At 40.3% G+C, this 25134-nt stretch overlaps 1 protein-coding gene across 1 annotated transcript in view; it reads left to right on the top strand.

Moving 5' to 3' along the window:
* Window positions 1-25134, top strand: part of GRIN3A (glutamate ionotropic receptor NMDA type subunit 3A) — a 171529-nt gene that overhangs the window by 62793 nt on the left and 83602 nt on the right. Inside the window, 1 exon segment of the mRNA XM_045469916.1 lies at window positions 7280-8327. Within this exon segment, the coding sequence (XP_045325872.1) occupies window positions 7280-8327 (1048 nt within the window).

Below are 25134 nucleotides of genomic sequence, written 5' to 3'. Positions count from 1 at the left end.
TTAGTAGATCTCTTCCCAACTCTCCTTTTTTCCCCCACCCCCAGTAAAAGAAGAACAGAAACTTTAAGAATATTCATTTGTGGGGCACCTGGGTGGCTCAGTTGTTAAGCCTCCAACTTCAGCTCAGGTCATGATCTCACAGTTTGTGAGTTCGAGCCCCACATCAGGTTCTCTGCTGTCAGCATGGAGCCCGCTTTGGATCCTCTGTCCTCCCCCACTTTCTCTGCTCCTCCCCGCTCTTGTGCATGCTCTCTTTCAAAAATAAATAAATATAAAAAGAAGTATTCCCTTCTTTCATACTCAAAGGGCTTTATTGAGCTTCTGGTGTAGTCAATAGCTCTGGAGCTAAATTAAAAGTGACCACAAAATAAATATTTAGATTCACTGCATAGGAACAAGTCAACCTGACAAGAATTACGTGGTGTTGGTGGGAGGGAAGTTGGAGAGAATATCACCAACAGTAATACAGGCAAAGGCAAAAAGTCAAAAGGAAGTTCTCACAGGCTAAAAAATGTTATGAAGCTTTGTGGAGGATGAACAAATCTCTCATTCCTCAGGGGCGGAATATTAAATATGATGAGATGATCATGGAAAAAGAGATTCAGCTCATTTTTCAAGACATACGAGAATGAGGATACAGATTTTTTTAATGATACAAAGAAAGTTCCCAAAGGGAAAAATAAATTTTATGGCTCTACAGAAGAAAATAGATTTCCTCATGTACAAATAAGATTAATGGAAGGTGGCAATGGTGGGGGAGGAACAAAGATAAAAGGACAATTTATTTTTTTTTTTTAATTTTATTTATTTATTATTTTTTTTTTTCAACGTTTATTTATTTTGGGGACAGAGAGAGACAGAGCATGAACGGGGGAGGGGCAGAGAGAGAGGGAGACACAGAATCGGAAACAGGCTCCAGGCTCTGAGCCATCAGCCCAGAGCTAAAAGGACAATTTAAAAAGAAATAAAAACAGGGGTGCCTGGGTGGCTCAGTCGGTTAAGCATCCGACTTCGGCTCAGGTCACGATCTTGCGGTCTGAGTTCGAGCCCCACGTCAGGCTCTGTGCTGACAGCTCAGGGCCTGGAGCCTGCTTCAGATTCTGTGTCTCCCTCTCTCTTCCCCCCCACCCCCCCTCCATTCACACTCTGTCTCTCTCTCCTTCAAAAATAAATAAACATTTTTTTTTTTAATTTAAAAAAGAAATACAAAACAAAGGAGGGCAGTAGATATACAAAGATAAGTTGAGTGAAGAAAAGATCAAAGTAGAAATAAACATATGACCTATAAACAACTGGGCCAAGGAAGAAGACACAGGAGGAGGAAGATGTATTTAAACAATGGTTTGGTTCCTATGGGGTGAAAATGAAGACTGGAAACAATGGGGTTATTCCAGGACTAGTTCAAAAGCAAGAAAAGATCCAGATTTATGATAAATATAAAAACATATTCCTGGTAAAACTACATGCTATGAATGAGAAGTCAGGGGGCAGCAGATCTTAAAATCTATAAGAACATGACATTATTTTTGGTGAGAGATTTTTCTTTAACTTCGCTAAATTTTAGAACAACTTTTTAAAAAGTAAAAATAGTACGTGAATAATGTAATTAGATAAACACTGCAGTTAACATTCTATTATTAAGGAATATAGAAGCATTTGACACACTTGATCACTGCCCCTCCTTGAAACATCTTTTTTACTTGGCTTCAAGCACCCAAAACAGCCTGCTCTTCTCTTATTTCTCTGGTTACTTCTCAGTTCCCTTTGCTAGTCCTTCCTCAACGGCACCACCTTCGAGTGTTAGAGAGCCCCAGATTTACTCCTCGGACTTCTCATCTGCAAAAATATCGTGTCCAGAGGGAAGGCTTCCAATTTTGTAGCTCCAGTCCCACCTCATTCCTGAGCTCCACACCATCTCTAACCACCTATCTGACATCTACACTTCAATTTCTGTAAGTTATCTCTAACTTAACCTAAGCAAACTGAACTGGTGGTTCTCACCTACCTCAATCCTGGTTCTCCTGACAGTTTTCTCTCAGTGGAAACTCCAGGCCTCCACTTGTTTGGGGCAAAAACTTTGGTGTCATCCTTTCCTCTCCTTTTCCTAGCAACCATATCTGAGCCATCAGCAAATCCTGTCATCCCTTCCCCCCCCCCCCTTCAAATATCTGACTAATTCTTCACACCTTCACTGCTACCACCTAAGCCATCATCACCTTTTGTATGGGTGTTGGAAACAGCCCCTTAACTGGTCCTTCTGCTGCTGCTCTTGTCTTTTTTCAGTTCTTTGTCAACACAGCACTGTGGTGATCCTGTTAAAATGGAAGTCATGTCAAATTGCTTCTCAGCTCAAAACCCGCCACTGGCTTTCCGTCTCAGGCAGAGAAGAAACAAAGTCCTTACAGTGACCCACAACATGTGTTTTCCCCAGCTCTCACTACCCATAAATTTTCTCTGACTTTGTCTTAAACTTTCATGCCCCCTCACTCCCCTCTGTGTTCCTCACACATCAGATACGACCCCACTTAAAGAAAGCTGAACCTGGTGCTCGCTCTACAGGGAATGCTCTCCCCGGATCTCCTCCTCCCGGTTAGCTCCTTCCCTTTGTTTACTCTTTACTTCTTTACTCAAATACTTCTTTCTCTGAGAGGCCTTTGTTGGCCTCTCTCATTTAAAATTTCACCCCACTATGGCCGCCCCAGGCACATCTTCTTTCCTTACTCTGCTGTATTTTTCCTCTTTGCCCTTAGCAGCTCTAATATCCCATACACAGTACCTACTTATCACATTTATTCTGTCTCTTTCAGTAGACTATAAGCTACATAGATTTGCATCTGTTTTGCTCACTACTATATTCCCTATCTAGCACCTAGCACATAGTACTAGTGCCTGGCACATAGTACTGTTGAATGAATCAATGAGTGAATGGGGGACGTGTTGTTTTTAGTATCTTTGTTCATTTGTTTTCATGAATAAGAAAATCCTTTAATTAGCATGTCAAGTCTTGTGTGCAAATGTGGCTTCTAAAATGTATCTTAAATGTAGTTGACACTGATCTTGCTTACGCCGTGAACTGTCTCAAAAACAGTTTTTACATAATTTGCAAAGTACACATTTTATCTCGGTTCCTGTACAACTCAACACATATTCTTAATTAGTGAGATGATTGGGAGCTTTTACTAAAGTGATAAGTTACCTCAATGCAAATTAACTAATGAGCTTCATTCTTTCAAGCAGAGTGGCGTCTTGGGAGGTGTACTGATAAAAAAACATGGATACCTGACTGCTTTGTTAAACAGCCCACACGAAAGGCATGGTGCTAAACTAGGTTCGTACTCCGAGTGAGATCCAAGCCCTTACCATACATGACAAAGCTATTGTAATATTCTTCTAAGTGGTCTCCTGGTCACCATCTCTTCCTTTCTATATGCACAGTGAACCTGTCTCTAGATCAATATTAACAATGCAGACCTCTGGTTATATCCATTACTCTGCTCAGAAGTCTTCACGGGTCCCCTTTTCCTATTAAATAAAATCCAATCTCATAAAATGGACATGGAAAACCTCTACAGTCTAGTTGCAATCTGCTTTTCCTACATTATTTTCTCATATTTTTCTACCCTGGTCTCTAATTCGATTGTTCTGCCTTCTACCCCTTGTTATATTTTCCACCTCCCTACCTTTCCTCAGAACATTCTGGAAGCCGGAAGTTTTATTTAGAATTCATTTCTAGGCTAGAGCAGTAGTGTGATCAACACAGAGTGTGGTGATATTATTGGTCCCTGTGACTCAGGCTCTAAATTTCTGTTGAAAAAATTTAAGATCACATTTCTCTTTTTTAATACCCACATTGCTGTATGGGCTTACACTGAGCTGATATTCAGCTAAATACTCCAGGACTTATATATGTGACCTTCCATCAAACTGAGTTTCACACATTCTTGGTGTGGTTTGTGTGCTAAATGCAACGCTATACATTTGGTGCCTTAAAATCACTACTTTTCTTTTTGAAGAATATATATCTCCTGCCTCTGCCATCTTTTCTCCACTTACACTGCTATTACCGTAGCTTTTGCCACCTTAAGCCCCTTATGAAGCTAGCATAGAGAGAAGCAAGAGAAAGAGGGAAGGAGCATTATTCCCACATAATGAAAGTGTGCTCAGCCCCCTCCTTCTTACAGATCATTGCCTATATAGCTGTCTGGGGAAAAAAAAACTTTTTAAAATCAAATCTGATGGTCATGCCCTTCCCCAGATAAAATCTCTGCAATGGCTCCCCATTACCTTCATCGTAACCTCAGACCTTTTGAAATTCATTTCCCACCTTCATCTCCAGCCTTATTTCACACCACTTATCATCACGCAGCTTGCACTCTGTGGCTTTTGCACACACGTCTCCCTGAGTGAATAGCATCAGTCCCAGCTTCTCTTCCTGGCTAACTATTCATTTTTACAGACTCAACTCTGGCACCTCCTCCTCTAAGATTTCCTATCATCTCTACAGTAGAATGTGCAAGTGCCTTTGCTCTCTGTTCCAGTGGCACCCAGATTTACCTCTAACATGACACTCATTATACTGGTTGAGCATTGCCTGTTTGCTTTTCTTTCTCCCCATCGGTAGACTTTAAGGTCCTTGAGAATGAGTGTGCCTTTCATCTCTGTAACTCTAATGTTAAGAACAGTGCTTTTATCAGTTTCTCTTGCCAATAAAGTTATTCCCGATTTTTCTTTTTCTCGTTCATCCAAGAAGAATGTAGGGCAGAATAAAAAGGAACATGATAGAAACTGATTTAAGCAAGAGTAAGATTTCACCCTTTTAATTTTTTTAACTAGTATAGGGAGGCACTGAAACTTGGCTACACACTCTCATTACATTACAAAGAATACATAGTGAGGGTGACTATAACTAAAAGCTATCAGTGAGATTATTTTAATTTGCCTTCTCCATTAAACGGAAATAAAATAGACAGATGATCTGTAAATGGGGATTCTCTGAGACCCAATTTCTTGGTGTCAACTGTATAATGAAGCAGGCACTGGGTTTTCTGGCCTGGGAAAATTGAAGACATTTAGATGCAGATTGATTAGACTTTCTGTGAGAAATGAATGCCTCGGAGACAACTGAGCATTGCCCTTCAGTTACGGCCATATTGAATGTGACTTAACATATTGATGAAACATATTTTTTACTGGAATGAGAGAGTTACATAATCTCTGAAAGATTTCTTTTCGGAGATGATTTAAGTATGTATTTTTTCAGTGGCAGTCCTTCAAGGGTCCATCCAGCTAAAAATCTATACACATTAAGCCCCAGATATTCTTAAAATAGTAAAGGGCGTCTCCTACAACTCCAGATTTACTTTCCTGATCAACAAATTGACCAGATGAAATTAACCTATTTACTACAAACCATTTTGTTCCCTAGGCTGTCAGCGTGTATGTGTGTGTGCGCACGTGTGTATGTGTGTGTGTGTGAACACAGCTAATAGTAGATTGCTCATTAAAAACACAATTGTAGTCACCCTTTATAGTACCTAGGTAATTATCGATTGATTGATTTGTATATTTTAATGATTTGGTTCCTACTTGTCTAAAGAAACATAAAACTATTTTAAAATCTAAGATAACTGAGACTTCATTACTTGTTGCAAAATAGAATTTATTCTAACTGGTAGAGTCCCACCGGGGAGTGCTAACATGAATAATTAGCCATTACATGCAGTCTACCAAAATGAGCAGTTTCATTGCATTTAGTGATAGTAGCAATCTTCAAATGTGATTTACATTTATATCTCTAATGAAAATTAGTACATTCTTCACACTTTCTGATTTTTGTATGCCCCTTCTGTGGCAGCATAACTTCTTAATACTTGTGTTTGCATTTGTCAATTACTGAGTAATGCTGGTGGTAGGTAATGGATGAATGTGTTTTGCCGAGAACCTAGACTTGTATCCGCTGATTCCTCAAAAAAACCTCTATGTTATATTCCACGTTTCATTGTAATTCCTTTTAGTTTAACATAGGTCTTGGGTAACCTCTATGAGTTTCTCATAATGCAGTACTTTGTGTCTCCAACAAGAGAAATCCTATTAGATGATAGGGAAAAGTGACCTGGGGACAGCCTTGATTGAAACAACTTGAATGACATTAAATAATAGCTACCATATCCAAAACATTCGCCCTGTGTAAAAAGGTGTGGTATATATTTTACATGCATTATTTCCAACTCTTGCAGTGGAGGAAGTACTATTTTCCCCATTTTGCTGAAGACAAAACTGAATCTTAAGAGTTTAGTAAATTGGTCTCCAAGGACAATGCTAGAAGGTGGCTGGACCAAAATTCAAACAGAGATTATGTGTCTGACGTTAAAGTCTAGGCTTTTCTTCTGTCACAGGCCATAATTAAGAGTACAAAAGTGCCCAAGCTTGTATGTTACCTTGTAGTGCCTTATCTTCCCAGACTGTGACCAAGCATTTTCCTGTCTTGCCCATATCAGAACAGACTTGACAGTGTCAAGTTAAGAATCAGGATATCATTCACTTGGTAATTTTCCTTTCTTTGACTTGGGCAGAGAAGCTCTCTCCAGAGCCAGAGCCAATTGTTTTTCTCTAATGATTTAGAGGGAGGGCAGCCTGAGGCTATCCTGAGATCTGCAAGTCTATTTATCATCTTTCACTTTGTTCCATGGATGATATCCAACATGCCTGCTGCTTTGACTGGCCTCATGGGGACAAATGTGTTCCACTCTGAAAAGAGAAGTATTGAAAGTAAAATTTGGCTGTTTTCTGGAATTACGGATGCAATTTTTAAGTAATTATAAAAGTATAAGCATACTTACTAAAACTCATTCCCTGCACCAAAAAAAACTTGGTGAGCTGATTTCATTGCAACAGAATATAGTGAAGAGTAGAAATGAAACATGTTAAAGATGCTGAGAACCTCCATAGCTTAGAAAGTTGTAAGAATATAGAATAAACAGTTTACAACGGGAAACAATTAACACATCCCTTAACTGAGAAGAAAGGTATCTGGAGTAAGACCAAGAGCCAAGCACCTAACCCAGATGTTAGAACCTGAGGGTGAGATCTCATTTGCTCAGTGAAATAGGACTCTTTTCTTAGAAGGAGTCCAATTTATTAATTTCAGAAGAAGTTATAGGCAATGCCTTTAAAAAATTTAGAATTTCTTTTTATTAAGATAGGGAAGCAAAGATGAGCAGTTTCCTGTCTTTGGCCTCACCTCTCTTCCTTACTTTTTGCCTTTGCTCCTCTTTGCCAGGTTTCTAGCTAACACCACTTTCAGAGGCCTCAGTGGTTCCATCAGAGTAAAAGGTTCCACTATCATCAGCTCAGAAAACAACTTTTTCATCTGGAATCTGCAACATGACCCCATGGGAAAGCCAATGTGGACCCGCCTGGGCAGATGGCAAGGGGGGAAGATTGTCATGGACTATGGAATATGGCCAGAGCAGGCCCAGAGGCACAAAACCCACTTCCAACATCCAAGTAAACTACACCTGAGAGTGGTTACCCTGATCGAGCATCCATTTGTCTTCACGCGGGAGGTAGATGATGAAGGCTTGTGTCCTGCTGGCCAACTCTGTCTAAACCCCTTGACTAATGACTCTTCTGTATTGGACGGCCTTTTTAGCAGCCTCCATAGCAGTAATGATACAGTGCCCATCAAATTCAAGAAGTGCTGCTATGGATATTGCATTGATCTGCTGGAAAAGCTAGCGGAAGACATGAACTTTGACTTTGACCTCTATATTGTTGGAGATGGCAAGTATGGAGCCTGGAAAAATGGGCACTGGACTGGGCTGGTGGGTGATCTTCTGAGTGGGTCAGCCCACCTGGCAGTCACTTCCTTCAGCATCAATACTGCACGAAGCCAGGTGATCGATTTTACCAGCCCTTTCTTTTCCACCAGCTTGGGCATCTTAGTGAGGACCCGAGACACAGCGGCTCCCATTGGAGCCTTCATGTGGCCGCTCCACTGGACAATGTGGCTGGGGATTTTTGTGGCTCTGCACATCACTGCCATCTTCCTCACTCTGTATGAATGGAAGAGCCCCTTTGGTATGACTCCCAAGGGGCGAAATAGAAGTAAAGTCTTCTCCTTCTCTTCAGCCTTGAATGTCTGTTATGCCCTCTTGTTTGGTAGAACAGCAGCCATCAAACCCCCCAAATGCTGGACTGGCAGGTTTCTAATGAACCTTTGGGCCATTTTCTGTATGTTTTGCCTCTCTACATACACGGCGAACTTGGCTGCTGTCATGGTAGGCGAGAAGATCTATGAAGAGCTTTCTGGAATACATGATCCTAAGGTAATACTCCTTTTTACTCTAGCTTTCTTTATCACCCATTATAATTCCATTTATTGTGTCTTAAGCTGTGGTATGTCTGTGTTCTTTCATCTAACACAAGAATATTCTCTCAGCCATCTACAGAGACTAAGAACTAAATTAAATATTTTATTGTTTTATTGAATGAGACAAAAAAAGTGAGGGGGTTCTGGGGTGTTTGTGCTAGAGAAGGTCTTTTTGTAAGAGCGTCTATTAGTAAGTTTCTCTTGTGTTATTTGTCCATCTGACAGAATGTCCATCAAAGAATAGACTTACAAAGTATTTTTACCCAACTCAGACTGCAAAAACTGATTTATTACTTCTCTTGGGAATTAATGAAAATAAATAGTAGAATCTGTGTTTTAAATTGTAAAGAAGAGTTAGAATTAAAGAGAGTTAAAATTAAAGAACTAACATTTAGTCAGACACGACAGAACTCAATGGGCATAGAATAAGGAGTACTAAACTAACTGAAGTGGCAGGATTAGTTATGAACAGGGTGTCTTTACACAATATGGAAAGCTGTACAGCTGGCCAACTTGGCTGAGGGGATGATGCCAACAGTCACATTATAATGTCCAAGGACATTCAAAGAAGTATATCTATTCTAGGCTGCCTTTGATATCCTAGATATCTACCTGACCCTAAGAGTTGAAGGGAGGAGATGGATGGAGTTCAGGCAAATAGGTAAAGCAGTGGTGATACTCAAGGAGAGCCGTATTTGTGCTCTCTCTGTATTAAAACAGGACCCCTTCCAGTGACTAGGAGTATGGAGAACCTAGTCCAACCTGACTCGTAGCAAGGAGGTGGTTGTCAGGGTTGAAGGAAATTGGAGTAAGACCCAAAGGAGCACTACAGTCCTGACAGGGAACAGAATTCAGATCCAGGACAAGAGTGTTCCAATGTGCACGACCCACCTAGGAGAGATTAGAGAAAGTTGTAATTCAGTGGGCGTTCCTGGGATACACTGTGTTTAAAACAACTTGAGCTCAGCTGAGCATTTCAAATTGGGAAATACTCATGCCTTTTCAAATACTCCTTTCACACCAAGTCTCAAGGTATTGAACCTTTACTATAAATTTATATTAAACATTTATTTCTTTAGTTTTTTTAGTGTTTTATTTATTTTTGAGGGAGAGTTGGAGTGTGAGTGGGGCAGGGGCAGAGAGAGATGGAGACACAGAATCCAAAGCAGGCTATGGGCAGGGAGAAGGGCACTTGTTGGGATGAGCACTGGGTGTTGTAGGGAAACCAATTTGACAATAAATTATATTTAAAAAATAAAAAATAAAATCAGAGAGAAATTAAAAAAACAAAAAAAACAAAGCAGGCTCCAGGATAAGCTGTCAGCACAGAGCCCAACGCAGGGCTCGAACTCATGAACCGTGAGATCATGACCTGAGCCAAATCAGATGCTTAAGCGACTGAGCCACCCAGGCGCCCCTCCATTAAACATTTAAAATTAATTTCATAGATCACCAACATATAAGACATTTGTAACTGTCTTTATCAAATGATGGAGTGGCCCAGAGGGCTGGTGACAGCTTTAGAGAATTCTCATAAATGGTTTGTACTAAGATATATGCTCTGTTCTGCAAACAAATGTACATGAGAAACTTGACCCATACACTGCAAACCTCCTGGTAAGTGACATGAACCTCATGAGAAGGTTCAACAAACAATGGCTTACTGATTAGGCAAGGAACTGCATTGCCTTTTAATTCACACTCAGGGTTTTAGGTTAGGAGCTGGAATTTAGTGAACACCAATAAGTCTGTAGCATAAGTAAATGTGTCACCCTTAAGAGAGATTTTCATGATGCTTCAGCATTTGTGCTTTGCAGTGGTATTAGCAGCCTCTGTTTATTCTTTGCCTGACTAGACCTGTAGATCTCCCAAAGATTCATTGTCTTGTTAGAGGCTTACCTAGATTTTTTACGTGAATCTTGCCAATGCGATGCTTAAATTACAAACTCAGAGTGGGAACCATTCAGTGCAATCTAGTACAAAAAACAAACTAATATATGGCTGTCGTGAAGATTCCAGACCATTATCTAACGTAAAAAGGTGAAGACAATACTGACTAAAGTTTCATTAATCAAAACCAAGGATTATCAGAATGAAGTCACGGATCCTGTGTGCAAGAAGCCTGAAGCAATGATTATTTTAGGGGATTAAATAAAAAAACATGAAGATAAACTGTACACAGCAGTAAAACAATTTCTTTAAGCAAAAAGAGACACTCATTCCATCCCCAACTCCACCAGAATAAAAGGTGAAGTTTTTATAAATCTAACCCCACCCCCAAGACAAAGTGAGCAGAACTAGACAAAGCCGACTATGTGTTATAGCTAGTAAGTTCTTAATGCAGTGGGACAAGCCTAAATCTAAAATGCTTTCAATTTGAGATAATAAATGAATTTCCACTAAAGTTCCCTGCAATAATATGTGTTTCTTCCCTAGTGTTGTTTCTATGTTGCAAAGTCTCTCATTTATAGGTTTTGGTCACATAAAGATACCCAGGTTATTTGACTAAGAAGTACTTGACATTCTGGATTTTGGGCGAATGACATTAGTGACAGAATTGTTCAGTTTTCATCCAGATATGTGGTATTATGCAAATGATAGAATGTCTTCACCCTCCCACAGAGAGATATGATTAAAATCATTTTCATGCCCTTTCAGTCATCAGTATTCATTCTTAAGTGTATTGCAGTTACTCACAGGCACTTTTCGTCCTACCGATGCTAAGCTCTTTAGGGGACTTATCTTTTTCTTGTACTAAATGATGTCAAGAAATTCAGAAGTAAATAAGACCGGTATAGGAGAAAACAACTTAGAAAGTTGTAAACATGCTGAAGTTTAAAAACATGAAGTACTGTCAAAGTTCAAGGAAAGAGTGATCACCTTCCACTTTAGTATACCAAAGGAAAGCTTAATTAACAAGATAAAAATGTGTGCTTATTCTTGAAAAACACTTGGAAGTTGGACATGTATGTGTGTCAAGGACATAGGAATGGTCATTCCAAGCAAAGCAACAGAATGAACTACTTTGAGGTGGAAAGTACAAGGCACAATCAGGATATATTGAGGAGTTCAATTTAGCCATAGCATATATTCCACGAAACGAAGGAGGTGAAGTCCTTGTCTAAAAGTTAAGTTCATTGGCGCTTGAGTGGCTCAGTCAGTTGAGCATCCAACTTCGGCTCAGGTAGTGATCTCACGGTTTATGAGTTCAAGCCCTGCCTGCATCGGGTTCATTGCTGTCAGTATGGAGCCCACTTCGGATCCTCTGCCCCCATCTCTTTCTGCCCCTCCCCCCTCAGAATAAAATAAACATTAAAAAATAATAATAAAATAATAAAAATTAAGTTCACTTGAGATAACAGAAGATCTCTGACATCAAGCTAAGACAGGTGAACTTCACCTGACAGTAGAGATCTACTGACATTTAAAAAAAAATATTTTTAATGTTTATTTATATTTGAGAGAGAGAGACAGTGAGCAAGCAGGGGAGGGGCAGAGAAAGAGAGACATAATCTGAAGGAGATCTCAGAGCCCAACGCAGGGCTCTAACTCCCAAGCTGTGAGATCATGACCTGAGCCAAAGTCGGACGCTCAACCGAACGAGCCACCCAGGCTCCCCATTCACTGACGTTCTTGAACAATAGAATAGCAGAGTGGAACAGTGTCCATTTAGGAGGATGGTTGCTTTGGCAGCAGCATGTAAATAAGATTAGAAGAGAAAGACAATGAATAGAGTTGAAGTTGTAGCTATAGTCACTGATAGAAGACAGATGCAAGAAATATGGTGGTGATCAAGTCACTAGGACTTGACAGTTAACTGAGTGTGAGAGGCAACAGAGTCTCCTTCAAAGTTGCAGGTCTGAGTGTCTGACATGGCAGTACCATTCAAGGAAGCAGAAAAGGCAAGTCGTGGACTAGAAAATACAGTGATCAGTTCAGTTTCATACGTGGCATTTTAAAATCTGTTTTGGACATTCAGGCAACATGCAGCAGGCATTTGGAAGCCCGAGTTCAGGAGTGAGATTGAAAGCTGATGGGACTCCTGGCCAGAAGGTGATCCTGTGTATTAAAGCCGTAAGAGAGTATGAGATTCCCAAGGGGGAAGGTGGTAGGGAGAAAAAATGCTATTTGAAGGAAAGCAACAGGCATAAAGGAGTCCCAAGCTGTTGGAGAAGAGGATTTGAGGAGAGACAAGGTAGAAAATAAGGAGATAAGGTGCCCTGTAATGAAGTCACACAGACCCCTCTTTCTGTAGCTTGAATTTTTACTTTTTTGAGGTGAAGATTGATATTATCCTACCTGCCGTGTCTAGCTTCTTGCTAGTGTTATCAGAGAGGACAAGGGCCGACCAGCGCCCAGTCCAAACCGTGAGAATTATTAGTGTGTGCGTGGGTGTGTTTTATGTCTGGTGAAACTGGGTTTATATGGTTTGCTTTTTCCTAGTATTTTTCCAGACTCCATTTTCACTTTTCCAATACACTTGGTGGCATTTTAGTTCAGATAAGTGAAAACATGTCATCTACATAAAAGTTACATAGAAGTGACTTTTAGTTCAGATAAGTGAAAACATGTCATTTACAAAGAAGTCTGTAGTTTTCTTGGGACATTTGTGTGTCTGCTGTATGGTGTATTGGTCACCCTCTGAAGATTCTTCCACCCCCAACTCACTATCTTATTTCTTTTCATCTCCTTTTGTGCTCCTCATTTGCTAGATGTTAGGACAGCCCACATTATACCTTGCTGCCATTTTCATCCCGGTTGCAATCTTCTGGCTCAGTTAATTGACCTCAGACAGATTTCAGTGTGCCTCCACATGAATGCTCTTTTCCTTCTCCAACTCTTCTTTAGTTACCTCAGGATAATCTCCCCATGCCTCCCTGTTATAGTTGTGTGCCTGAACACTTTGAGAATTCTACCTCTCAGACTTTTCTAGAAGCACCTTATGAAGAAACATGCTCCTAGGAATAGATGTCTTCAGCTCTTAGAGGCCGTGTAAGCCCCCAGATCTGAAAAAGGGACTCCCCAAAGTTCCATCTCTTCTTTCCTTTTCCTCTTACCATTCCCTTGCATTATAATGTTTTAAATTATAATAATAATGGTGTTTTGTAAGTGGTTTCTATTTCTCACCCCAAATTTTGACTACATCTTTTTTTTTTAAACAAAAAAATGTCCATCTTGGAATCCAAACACCACTTATAAAAGTGTTTGGATGAAAACCTATTGACTTAAAAAGTGAGATTTGTGATCTGTATTTATACACAACCCATCAGTAAATTGAGCCCTGGCCACATAAGTATTTGTTTCCATGATATTAGATAACTTAGAGCGAATGTAATGGCACCATATTTCTTCGTGATCATAATTGTTTAGCATGCTGGCTATACATTTATCACAATTAATAAAACTGTTAAGAGCGTGAATATTTTATCACCATCTCAGAATTGAGATTCACTGGCTTCAACGAACTATTTGAATCAAGTAAAATTAAAAGCAAAATGCTGGGCAGAACAGACCAGTTTATGATTCACTACATGTTACAGTAGCCGGGGCAGGTTAGAATACTTCTTTTTTTTTCTGACTGGGGTTGGAGGGAAGAAATCATCTTGTTGCTGGTTGCTCCCATAGCTAACCCCAAGGAAGAGGGACTGAACTGCTGTGCAAATGAAATTCAAAAGGATGGTTCTATCTTCACTTAACTGTTTTTGCCAGAATAATTTATTTTACACTAAAAGTAATATATGTAGCTTCTCCCAGCCTCCCACCGACTCTTCTGGGAAGCAAGCTCCATGCTTCAAAGCGGGTGGGCTCTTGAAGCATGGGACCATGAAAGCAAGAATTTATGAGTGATATATTTAATAGAGCTTACATGGGTATTTCTCCGACATAAAACTAGCACTATTCATTATAGGCAATGCAGAAAATAGAGTAAGGCAGACAGATGGAAGCAAATACCCATTGCCTCATCATCCAGAGTTATTTCCTCTTAGCATTTTGAGATGATTGACAGGTGGATAGAAACCACAGTATTATTTTTATCCAGCAATGTCTTCATCTGGGCCTATGATCTAAGGTGCAGAATTGGACGTTCTTAGAACCTTCCTGCCATTGACATTCGATCTGCAGAGATAGGAGACAAGATGAGAAAATCCCTTCACAAATCACAAAGCACACTAAAAAATGAAGCCCCACCTCCCCTCATAGAGTTGAATTGGCCCAGTTGAAAGGATACATAAGCATTTGAAATGAACTATTTGCTGATTTTAATGGGCCTTCTAGCTCTTTTCCAGCTTCTCACATACAATGCCCCCTTAACTCCGTGTGTCTTAAAAAAAACAAAAAGTCAGCTCCATAGAGGGAATAAGAGGCTAGTGTCATTTTTGTACAGGCAGATGATGGTGCTGCTTAGGAAATACAGTCCTGGCCTGGTGAACATTCAAGTAAATATTAATAATTAAATAGACCTGCTGTGAAGGCAAGAGCAAACTTTAACCAGAAATATTAAAGTAAAGGACACTCTCGAAGTCCTAGTAGGAAATGATGAGCATTTCCCAAAATAATAAAAACCACCTTTATTGATCTTCATATAGCAGCATGTGCCTGCCCAATAAAACATATGAATTCATGTAATAAAGGCTGGCCTTGAACAAAGGAGGGATGCCAGAACTCCAAGGCAAACAAGACCGAAAATGGAGTTTGAGACGACGGGAAAGAAAACTGAGCCACACCAAACCATTCATTCGTTCTTTCTCTAATTCAGCCAGTAACAGTAACTTCTGTTCCAGGCACCAGGTTAGGTGGCTGGGAATTTAGCAGCGAGAAAACAGATGCTGCCTTTGCAACATGGAGTTTAGTGGGAAAGAAAGACATCAATCAAGGGAGCACATAAATCAGCTAGTGATGTAAACCGTGTTAAGTTACTGCAAAATAAAATACAATAGAATCTGAGAGCCTCACAGGAGACCTGATCTGAATGGGGAATCTCAGCCTCCAGTCTGGCTGAGATCTGAAGGATGTAAATGAGCTAACAAGGAGCCGGAGAGGGTATTAGGAGAAGAGCACCTCAGGGTGACATGGCAGCGTGTGGAGAAGCCCCAAGATCGGAGGGAGAGAACCGCAGTCATGACTCCTCCGTCATGAGCTACGAGATTGGAAAGCCAGGAAAAGGGGGACAAGAGTAGGACAAGAAATAGGTAGAGGGGGGACGGTCCTTCTAGAGAGAAAACCTCTTAAAAGAAGAAAATTCTGAGAACGCTATAGTCTGAGAAGAGCTGCACTCCCCACAGGTTCCATGTACTTCCAGCTAGAAAACATAATAGGAGACACATCCCATTCACTCTGGCAGCAGAAACCCATAATAGATCAGGGAAGTGTTCTCTGTGAGAATTGCATTAAAACACTTTCTAATGTACAAAACACAACATGGTTTGGATAAAAAATAGAACGTGCTGATGGTTGCACCTATCTTGCACATACTAAAACCTATCCAATTATACACTCTAAATGGGTGAATTGTATGGTATGTGAATTGTATCTCAGTAAGGTCGTTTTAATAAATTATAAATTAATAAGCAAACTGCCATATTACTGAATTGGAAGACCGAATATTTAGAGATGGTAAATTTCTGCTTGATTAGTTAATAGGTTGTAAAGCAAATCCAATTAAATTCCCCAAAAGACATTTTTGCTGACTTGTTTGTTGCTGAATCTTCTAAAATATATATTGTTAGGGTGGCCAGTGACATGCATGACAAAGAGTAGAACAACAAGCAGGGCAGAGTTTATTCCCTCTCCAAGGGAGGAGAGGAGCCAGGCATCTAGAGAAATGTTGCCCCAAGTTTCTGTGAGACTGAGCCTTTTTTTTTTTTTTTTTTTTTTTAAGAGAGTGTGTTCCTGTACACCCGCCAGTGGTGGAGGGGCAGAGAAAGAAGGAGAAAGAGAATCCCAAGCAGGCTCCACTCCCAGTGTGGAGCCCCACTGGGGACTCAATCTCACAACCGTGAGATCATTACCTGAGCTGAAATCAAGAGTCGGCCCCTTGAAGCACCTGGGTGGCTCAGTTGGTTAAGCGTCCGACTTCGGCTCAGGTCATGATCTTGCGGTTCATGAGTTCGAGCCCTGCATCAGGCTCTGTTGCTGTCAGCGCAGAACCTGGAGCCTGCTTCGGATTCTGTGTCTCTCTCCCTCTCTGTCTCTCTCAAAGATGAATAATCGTTTAAAAAGAAAAACAAGAGTGCCCCCAGGCTGGGCCTTTTAAGGGGGTGTGAAGTCTGTGAGAGGGTTAGAGCTTGTCCATGTAGGGAGGGGGGCAGCTCTTGGCCAGGTGGAGCAGGAGGTGGTGGGGTTCTCAAAAGGCTCCATCCAGGGACTGGTCCAGGATGTGGGCTGTGGTCAGGCTAGAGAAGATTATGTTTTGTATTTGGGTTCTATTTTCTGAGAATGAAGGGCACCGTGACCTAGGAAAACAAAGAGTTAGGGCCAAGTACAGACACCTGTGAGTTTTGTCTTGTCTGGAAGGAGTGGAGGGGTCCGGACTTTGAATAGATTTCTTTTATATATATTGAATTTAATCTAAAAAAAGAAGATTCAAGGGATTTGTTCTTCTAGATATTGAAATACTTAATCTTAGTAATAATAACAGAAAATTTAATACTCATTGACCACTCTGATATGCCAGGCACTATTGTAAACGACATTAATCCAGCACCCGCTCCCACTGAGTAGTCATGAAAATTAAAATAATCCAAGTAAAACAATTCACATTGTGTCTGACAACTAGGAGGCACAAAATAAGAATAGTTAAAAGTTTTGTCAGATTTTAATACCAATATTAATTACATTTATCTTGAACAATTAGTTCTCTGTCTGTCTCTCTCTCTCTCTTTCTCATTCACTGTGAACTGGGTAAATGGCAAGGTTCTCTTTCTGAGCTAACTTCTGGAAGGTTTGGAGGCATTTGCTTGCCCACTAATAGCAGATTTACTCACATTGTGTTATGCATCTTAAAAAGCATCATTCCTGGCTTCATATTGTTTTTTTTCCCCTACTTCATCCTATTTTAATGTATGCTGTCTTGTATTTTCTGTGACCTTTAAGCTGCTTTAAATCTTTTCAGGAAGAGAGCAAGGTATACATTAAGTAATGTCAAAATCAGATAATAAGTAAGAGTATTAACAGCAATTCAGGGGCGCCTGGCTGGCTCAGTTGTTTACACGTCCAGCTCTTGATCTCATCTCAGGTCTTGATGTCAGGGTCATGAGTTCAGGCCCCGCCAAAAAAAAAAAAAAAAAAAAAGAAAGAAAGGTTAACAGCAATTCAAAAAAAGAAATGCAATGACCAACAAATATAAAAAAAGTTAAATATTACTTATAATTGAAGAAATGATCACTGAAACAGTAACGAGATCATATTTTTATCTATCATATTAGGAATCTTTCACTGATAATTTTCAGTCTTGGTTGAAATACGTTAAGACCAGCACCAGCACATACTGCTATTGGGAGGGTAGGTTGGTACAATAGGTTCATAAATCAACTTGGCCATTTGTATCAAGAGCCTTAAAAGGGTTTATGCCCCTTCACCCTTCACTTCCTTCCACTTCTAGGAATCCATCCAAAGGAAATAACTTAATATATGGACAGTAATTTATTACAAAGATTCACTGCACTCTTACCCAAAATAGCAAAAACTAGGAAACCATGTAAATGTCTAACAATAACACAAGGAATACATTATAATATTCCTATGTGCTATAAAAATGTAGCCGGTAGAGATGATTCTGAAGAGCTTTTAGAATGTTAGACAATCGTACACCTGAAACTAATATAATAATATATGTCAACCATACTTCAACTAAAAAAAATTATAATAATTAAATGTGAAAAAATCAAAATATGAGTAAGTGAAAAGCTGGGATATAAAACCATATACTATATTTCTAATTTTTTTTTTTTAATTTTTTTTTTTTTTCAACGTTTATTTATTTTTGGGACAGAGAGAGACAGAGCATGAACGGGGGAGGGGCAGAGAGAGAGGGAGACACAGAATCGGAAACAGGCTCCAGGCTCCGAGCCATCAGCCCAGAGCCTGACGCGGGGCTCGAACTCACGGACCGCGAGATCGTGACCTGGCTGAAGTCGGACGCTTAACCGACTGCGCCACCCAGGCGCCCCTATTTCTAATTTTTTAATATGCATACGTAAAACTATAAAGAGAAGTGACCAGAAGGGAATATAATACAGTATTAACAGCACTGATATCTGAGCAGTGTAATTACAGGAAATATTTTAGTATTTCCCCCCATATTTTCTACAGTGTTCATGGCTTATTTATGTAATGAGAAAGTACATAATAAGCCAAGAATGAGAATAATTTAGACATGAGACCATACTCGCAGCAGCGATGTTTGATTCACATTCACTGCTGCTGTCTGCAGACTTTTGAATCCAGGCAGAGTGAGGTCCTCAATCAGTGGCACTCGTGTAGTAAAATGTTTACATTTTAAAGATGCTGGGGCACCTGGGTGGCTCAGTTGGTTAAGTGCCCAACTCTTGATTTCAGCATAGGTCACAATCTCACGGTTGGGTTAGTGAGATCGAGCCCTGCATCGGACTCTGCACTGACAGCCTGCTTAGGATTCTCTCTCTCTCTCTTTCTCTCTTTCTCTTTCTCTCTGCCCCTACCCTGCTCTTTCTGTCTCTCTAAAAAATAAATAAACATAAAAACTATAAAGATGCTGTGCTTTCCACAGAGACTTTCTGAAGCAAATTTTTATTCCCACTCAGTTTATTCACAGGACTTGGCACAATCTGAAACTGTCATGTCATCTATTTGTTTACTTGTTAATTGTCCTATTGTTTCTTGCTTACCACTGGATTCTCACCATATATTCAGTAAATGTTGTTCGATTAATAAATGAATGGAAAATGTCAGCATCATTGGAATAGGGCTATAGCCTTCTGTGGGGAGAAGCATCATTCAAAAAGACCATTCAAAACCATTCTCCTGGGTTACCTCGGTGGCTCAGTCGGCTCAATCTGACTTGATTTCAGCTCAGGTCATGGTCCCAGGGTCGTGGGATTGAGCCCCTCATTGGACTTCACACTGAGCATGGAGCCTGCTTAAGATTCTGTCTCTCTCTCTCTCTCTCTCTCTCCCTCCCTCCCCCCTTCCCTCTCTCTGCCTCTCTCCCCCACTTGTGCTCTCTCCCTATCTAAAATAAAGTTTAAGGGGCGCCTGGGTGGCGCAGTCAGTTAAGCGTCTGACTTCAGCCAGGTCACGATCTCACGGTCCGTGAGTTTGAGCCCCGCGTCAGGCTGTGGGCTGATGGCTCAGAGCCTGGAGCCTGTTTCCGATTCTGTGTCTCCCTCTCTCTCTGCCCCTCCCCCATTCATGCTCTGTCTCTCTCTGTCCCAAAAATAAATAAAAAACGTTGAAAAAAAAATTAAAAAAAATAAAATAATAAAATAAAATAAAGTTTAAAATTTTTAAATAAAACCATTCTCCTACTAGATGCTATGGAACAAATAGAAGGAAAGCCACAGTAAGTGGCAATGTACCATATGACCCAAAGGGCAAAATTCTAGTGTTGGACAGATCCAGGTTTGAAGTATGCCTCAATCATAGGTTAGCTGCGTGAAGTTCGGCAAGTCACTTGCCATGGCCTCTGCGACCTCATTTGGAAAGATCACAAGAGAAAATGGATGTGAAATATCTAGCTGAAGTTCTGATTCCATCTACCACTAAGGTATAAACTCCATCAGAGTGGTGACCAGATCTATATAAAATAAAGCACCTATGGAAACCAATTTGACAATAAACTTCGTATATTGGAAAAAATAAATAAATAATAAAATAAAATAAAATAAAATAAAGCACCTATATCCTTAGAGTCTAAGTCTATAGCAATCACTCATTAAGTGTTGGGTAAATCATGGACTTGTTATGAGGCCAGGCAGAAGTGATCAACATGTGTCCAGGAGAATAGAGAGGCAGAGGGTAGGAGGACCTCTGACTTGCAATTAGAAAGTATACCCAAGTGAGCTCCAAGTTGTATCCAAGAGTGACCTGGAGTGTTTGAGCCATGAGATTGGTTTAATCAGATCATCAAAGCAAAGAAAACCTAAGACCATGATGCCTGTACTGGAGCCAAGGATCAGGGATGTTGGATCCTCGAGTGAGAGCATGAGCCAGGCCAGGTCACATGGCCCTCCCCTGGGTGGTTCTGGGTCCCTGGTGGCAGATTATGGAGTTGGGTTAGAAACATTTAGTGTTCCAGTAAAGATCAGACACCCGACACCTATTCAGAATTGAAAAATTGGGTTATTTCCCTTCCCTTCCTGTTCTTCAATACAAAAAACTTTGGAACACCAAAAAGATTTTACTAATTCAGATTGATAAATAGAAAACTGAACAAATGAGCATGTCATCTGTTTATGTCCTCACCTACTTCCAAAATATTTTTGAGAAAGCCTCTTTATAGAATTTTTAAAAATAATTGCAGCTTTGTTACTTTCAAATAGATACAGTAACTCATACTAACAGCAGCAAAGTGTCTTCAACTAGACACCCTGCTGGGTTTGCATTAATGAATGTCTAAGATCACTTCCTTCATTTGAATACAGAGAATGTGCCAAGTTTTTACAAACGTTTCTCTTAAATTAGGGGAAAATTGGCTTATAACTTTGTTTACATTATTAGCCTGCCTAGCAAGCACTATCTGCATGCATAGATACTTCTGTATCAATAAATATATCATAGGACATCTATGACTATTCACATCTTAATTATAAACAATTAGTACAGATATCTACCAACTCTGTGTTCATACACATATATTTACATTAAACACATGTTACATGGACACATACATTTGTAATTAGGGAGAGCTAAGTTACTCCAAGTCATTTTTGCACATAATGTGGACATCTTGTGGCTACACCCTCAAAATGCAGGTGAGAGGGGCTCCCACCCTCTGCCTCTGTCCTGCTGGACACGTCTTGGCCACATCTTGGTCTTCTTACAAGCACTTGAACCACTCTCATATTAGGTGCTATGGGATGAATAAAAGGAAAGCCCCAATAGGAGATAATGTAGGATGATTCAGAGGACAAAGTCCTGGCGTTGGATAGATAAAAGTTCGATGCATCTTAGGTTTGAGGGTTTGCCCTGTGAAGAATCTCATTTTCATGCTTAATAAATATCTCTGTGTGTCCTAAGAAGTTGCAGGCAACCCCTGAGGGGCTTCTTTTATGTCTAAAATACACATTTTAGCTCCTCACAGTGTGAATTAAGATGAGGGCTGTATGTTTATGATTTAGCATCAATTTCACATTTTGATCCTTAATCAGATCAGGAGCTAGCATGATCTAACCACCCTTGGTATCCATCCAGTGGCATGTCAGGAGGCTTAACAGTGAGCTCAGCTCCATTGTGAACTCTGTCTGGGAAATTCAGCCAAGTTAGGGTTCACTTTCCCAGCTGCAACTGTGTACAAGCCTGCTCCAGCCAAATGCACAGATACGTGTGTGTGTGTGTGTGTGTGTGTGTGTGTGTACACACACATATATAAAATATATTGTATATATATTACATATACTGTGTATATAATGTATGTATGTATATATTAGGTAGGTATGTATATGTGCAATGTATACATCATATATAATGTACATAACATAAATGATGTTGTTTATAGCTTGAGTTCAGAAAGATGTTTTGTTTCTCAGAATCCATTAATATTTTTCAAACTCAAGAACTGCACTTATCATGGCATTTTATTAGGAAGCTCCTGCTTAAAAAATGCCAAATGACAGAAAATGCTCATGCTAGCCAAAACAAGACCTGTCAACGTCTCCTTAAATTATGTTTGAATTAGAGGTTTTCTCATGTGTGATCTGAAGATATAAAATTAATGGAGGTGAATCTACTGGCAAATAAGAATATAAGTGAATGTATGCATATAAACATATGTATCTCCCATGATTTACGTATTTAAAATGATGATCAACCCTGAGGGTCATATGTATGAACTTTCATATGTGTGTACATGTTAGCTTCATAATAAGACCACTGATATAGTTTCAGGGACAGGAACTGAAAACAATATCAATAAGTAACAATGATAATAACATTTATTGGATACCAGCCATGTTCCAGGGACTGTGCTAACTGCTTTACATGGATTTTTCTCATTTAAATTTTACTGCATCCATACAGATGAGGAAATGGGGCTAAAAGAAATTAGGAAATGTGTCCAAGGCCATATAGCTAATGAATGGTAGAGGCAGGATTCATACCCAACAAAATCTGACTGATTATTCCTACTCAGTATTTCATTTACACGTGTAGTAAGAATGTTCTTTCCAACCTGATGTATTTGAAGTAGCCCTTTCCCCACCCCTGGACTTAGTCTGGGAAAGCTGCTCACACACAAAGGTGATTCAAAGGCAGAGACCCCTGCTGAGGCTGTGACATTTGAATTTGTGCGCACAGTATGTATGGGATGAAGAAGTGAGAGACACAGATCCAGGAAAGATTAACTTCCACCCCACCCTCCCCATCATCATCACTAACACCCTACCCAGGGAAGTGTTGCAGCAGGAATATGCCCTTCCGGGCACCTCATAGACTAAGGAGGGGTTATTTATCTGCAGAGTGTCTTCTCCCCAGCACCGCTGTGGCACACTGTCACAGTCGCAGATGCCGCCCTTCTCCCCTGCCACCACTCCTATAAAATGGCACCTTCTCTCCTCTTGACTACAGTTCAGAGTCTCCAAACGAAGCTATAGTGTCCAGGTATGAACCCTGGTGCTAATTAATCTCTGGGAAATCTTTCAAGCTTACTCCACTCTCCCTGAGCACTACCCAACTCACATAAATTTTGTTCAGAGAGAAGAGAGACTAAATCAGTCTCTATTCATCAAGATATTGTTTATACTACTGAGGGGCGCCTGGCTGACTCAGTCAGTGGAGCGTGAGACTCTTGATCTGGGGGTCGTGGGTTCAAGCCCCACATTGGGTCTACGTAGAGATTACTTAAAAAAACAAAATCTTTTTTTTAAGCTTATTTATTTATTATTTTGAAAGAAAGAGAGAACATGAGAGAGAGGAGAGAGAGGCAGAGAGAGGAGAGAGAGAACCCTAAGCAGGCTTTGCAATGATAGCGCAGAGCCCAATGCCAGGCCCAAACTCATAAAACATAAGAATATGAGCTGAACCAAAATCAACAGTCAGACACTTAACTGACCGAACCACCCAGGTGCCCCTAAAAAAATAAAATCTTAAAAAAAAAAAAAAAAAAAAAACAGATATTGTTTATACTATTGAAAGTCTAGAAATCATTTCTAGCCATTAAGAGATTGGCTAAAGCAGGGTACATTCTTTCCCTGAAATATAATGTTGCTGTATAGAAAACAAAATGAGCTAGATATATAGTCAAGCAAAAAAAAGTAGATTATACAAAACAAGCATATAAAATGAAATACTCCTGGGATGCATGGGTGGTTCAGTCAGTTGACCGTCCGACTTCAGCTCAGGTCGTGATCTCACGGCTCGCTGATTCAGGCCCCATGTCGGGCTCTGTGCTGCCAGCTCAGAGCCTGGAGCCTGCTTCGGATTTTGTGTCTCCCTCTCTCTCTTCCCCTCCCCTGCTCGCTCTCTATCTCTCTCAAAAATAAGTAAACATTAAAAAATCAAATAAAACAGTCCATCTGTAAAAACATGTTACTAACATTTTTAGTTTTACTGAATTGGCATCTATGTACTAGGGTTGCTGGCCACTAGAATACAGTGGTATCAGGGACGCCTCAACTCTTTCTTCCTGGCACAGGTCCTGAAATTCTTCCAACAGCCATTTCTTTGTATTAGGAAATTTTCCTCCAGGTGGCTCCTATATATACTGCATACATTTCAAGATAAGACGAATGCTCCATGAAAGAGGGGAGACTTCTGTTAGTTTCCTGTATGGGTTATTAATTTAGACTAGATAGTTCTGCTTACATAAACAGCAAGGAAAATATGTATCATTGGACCATTTGATGAATTTTAGGGAGAAGACGCCAACCATCAAATCTGTGCAAGAGCCCAAAGGAGGAGGCAGCCAGCATAGCTTGCCTCCAAGATCCAGCTCCCCCTCGCTCTCGACTTCTCAGAGTTGAGGACACTTTTGCCTCATGTTCAGACACAGGCTTCTTCCTTACTTTGGCCCCTGAAGCTCAGAAACCAATCTCATTCTCATTCATGGAGAATTTAAGATGTCCTGTCTAGATCCTTTCTCCTCAGAAGTGGGGTCCAAGGACCAGCAGTTTTAGTATCTCCAGGGACTTGTTAGAAATGCAGAATTTCAGGCTGGATCTCAGGCCCTACACCAGTCCTACTGACCCAGAATCTGCATATTAATGAGACCCTGGCTGTTTCATTTCTGTAGGACAATTGGAGAAGCATCGCCAAGTCAGTTCCCACTTGCCCCAGCATCCGGTTACTTTGCTGGTGGTTCCACTCTTACCTTTCACCTCCAGCAGTGACATGTTCCAGGACTGAGCTCCACAGGCATCTTATAATTAGCATCATGCCTTATTGACAGTTTCAGAGTTCCAGTGATTTCTAGCTCCAGTCCTCTCCCAACACCTGAGAGATGCTTTGACTTAGAAGCCCAGCTCACCAACTACAACTTTAGCCCGGCTGGTAAACATCTCGGATAGTGGACCTATACCGTTCTGTCCATCATCCACCTGCCTCACCATCAAACGGATCTATACTACTTGTGC

The sequence above is a fragment of the Leopardus geoffroyi genome, chromosome D4, assembly GCF_018350155.1.
Source record: "Leopardus geoffroyi isolate Oge1 chromosome D4, O.geoffroyi_Oge1_pat1.0, whole genome shotgun sequence".
Classification (NCBI taxonomy): Eukaryota; Metazoa; Chordata; class Mammalia; order Carnivora; family Felidae; genus Leopardus; species Leopardus geoffroyi.
Note: the sequence above shows the minus strand (reverse complement) of the source record. Positions and strands in the feature narration are given on the sequence as shown.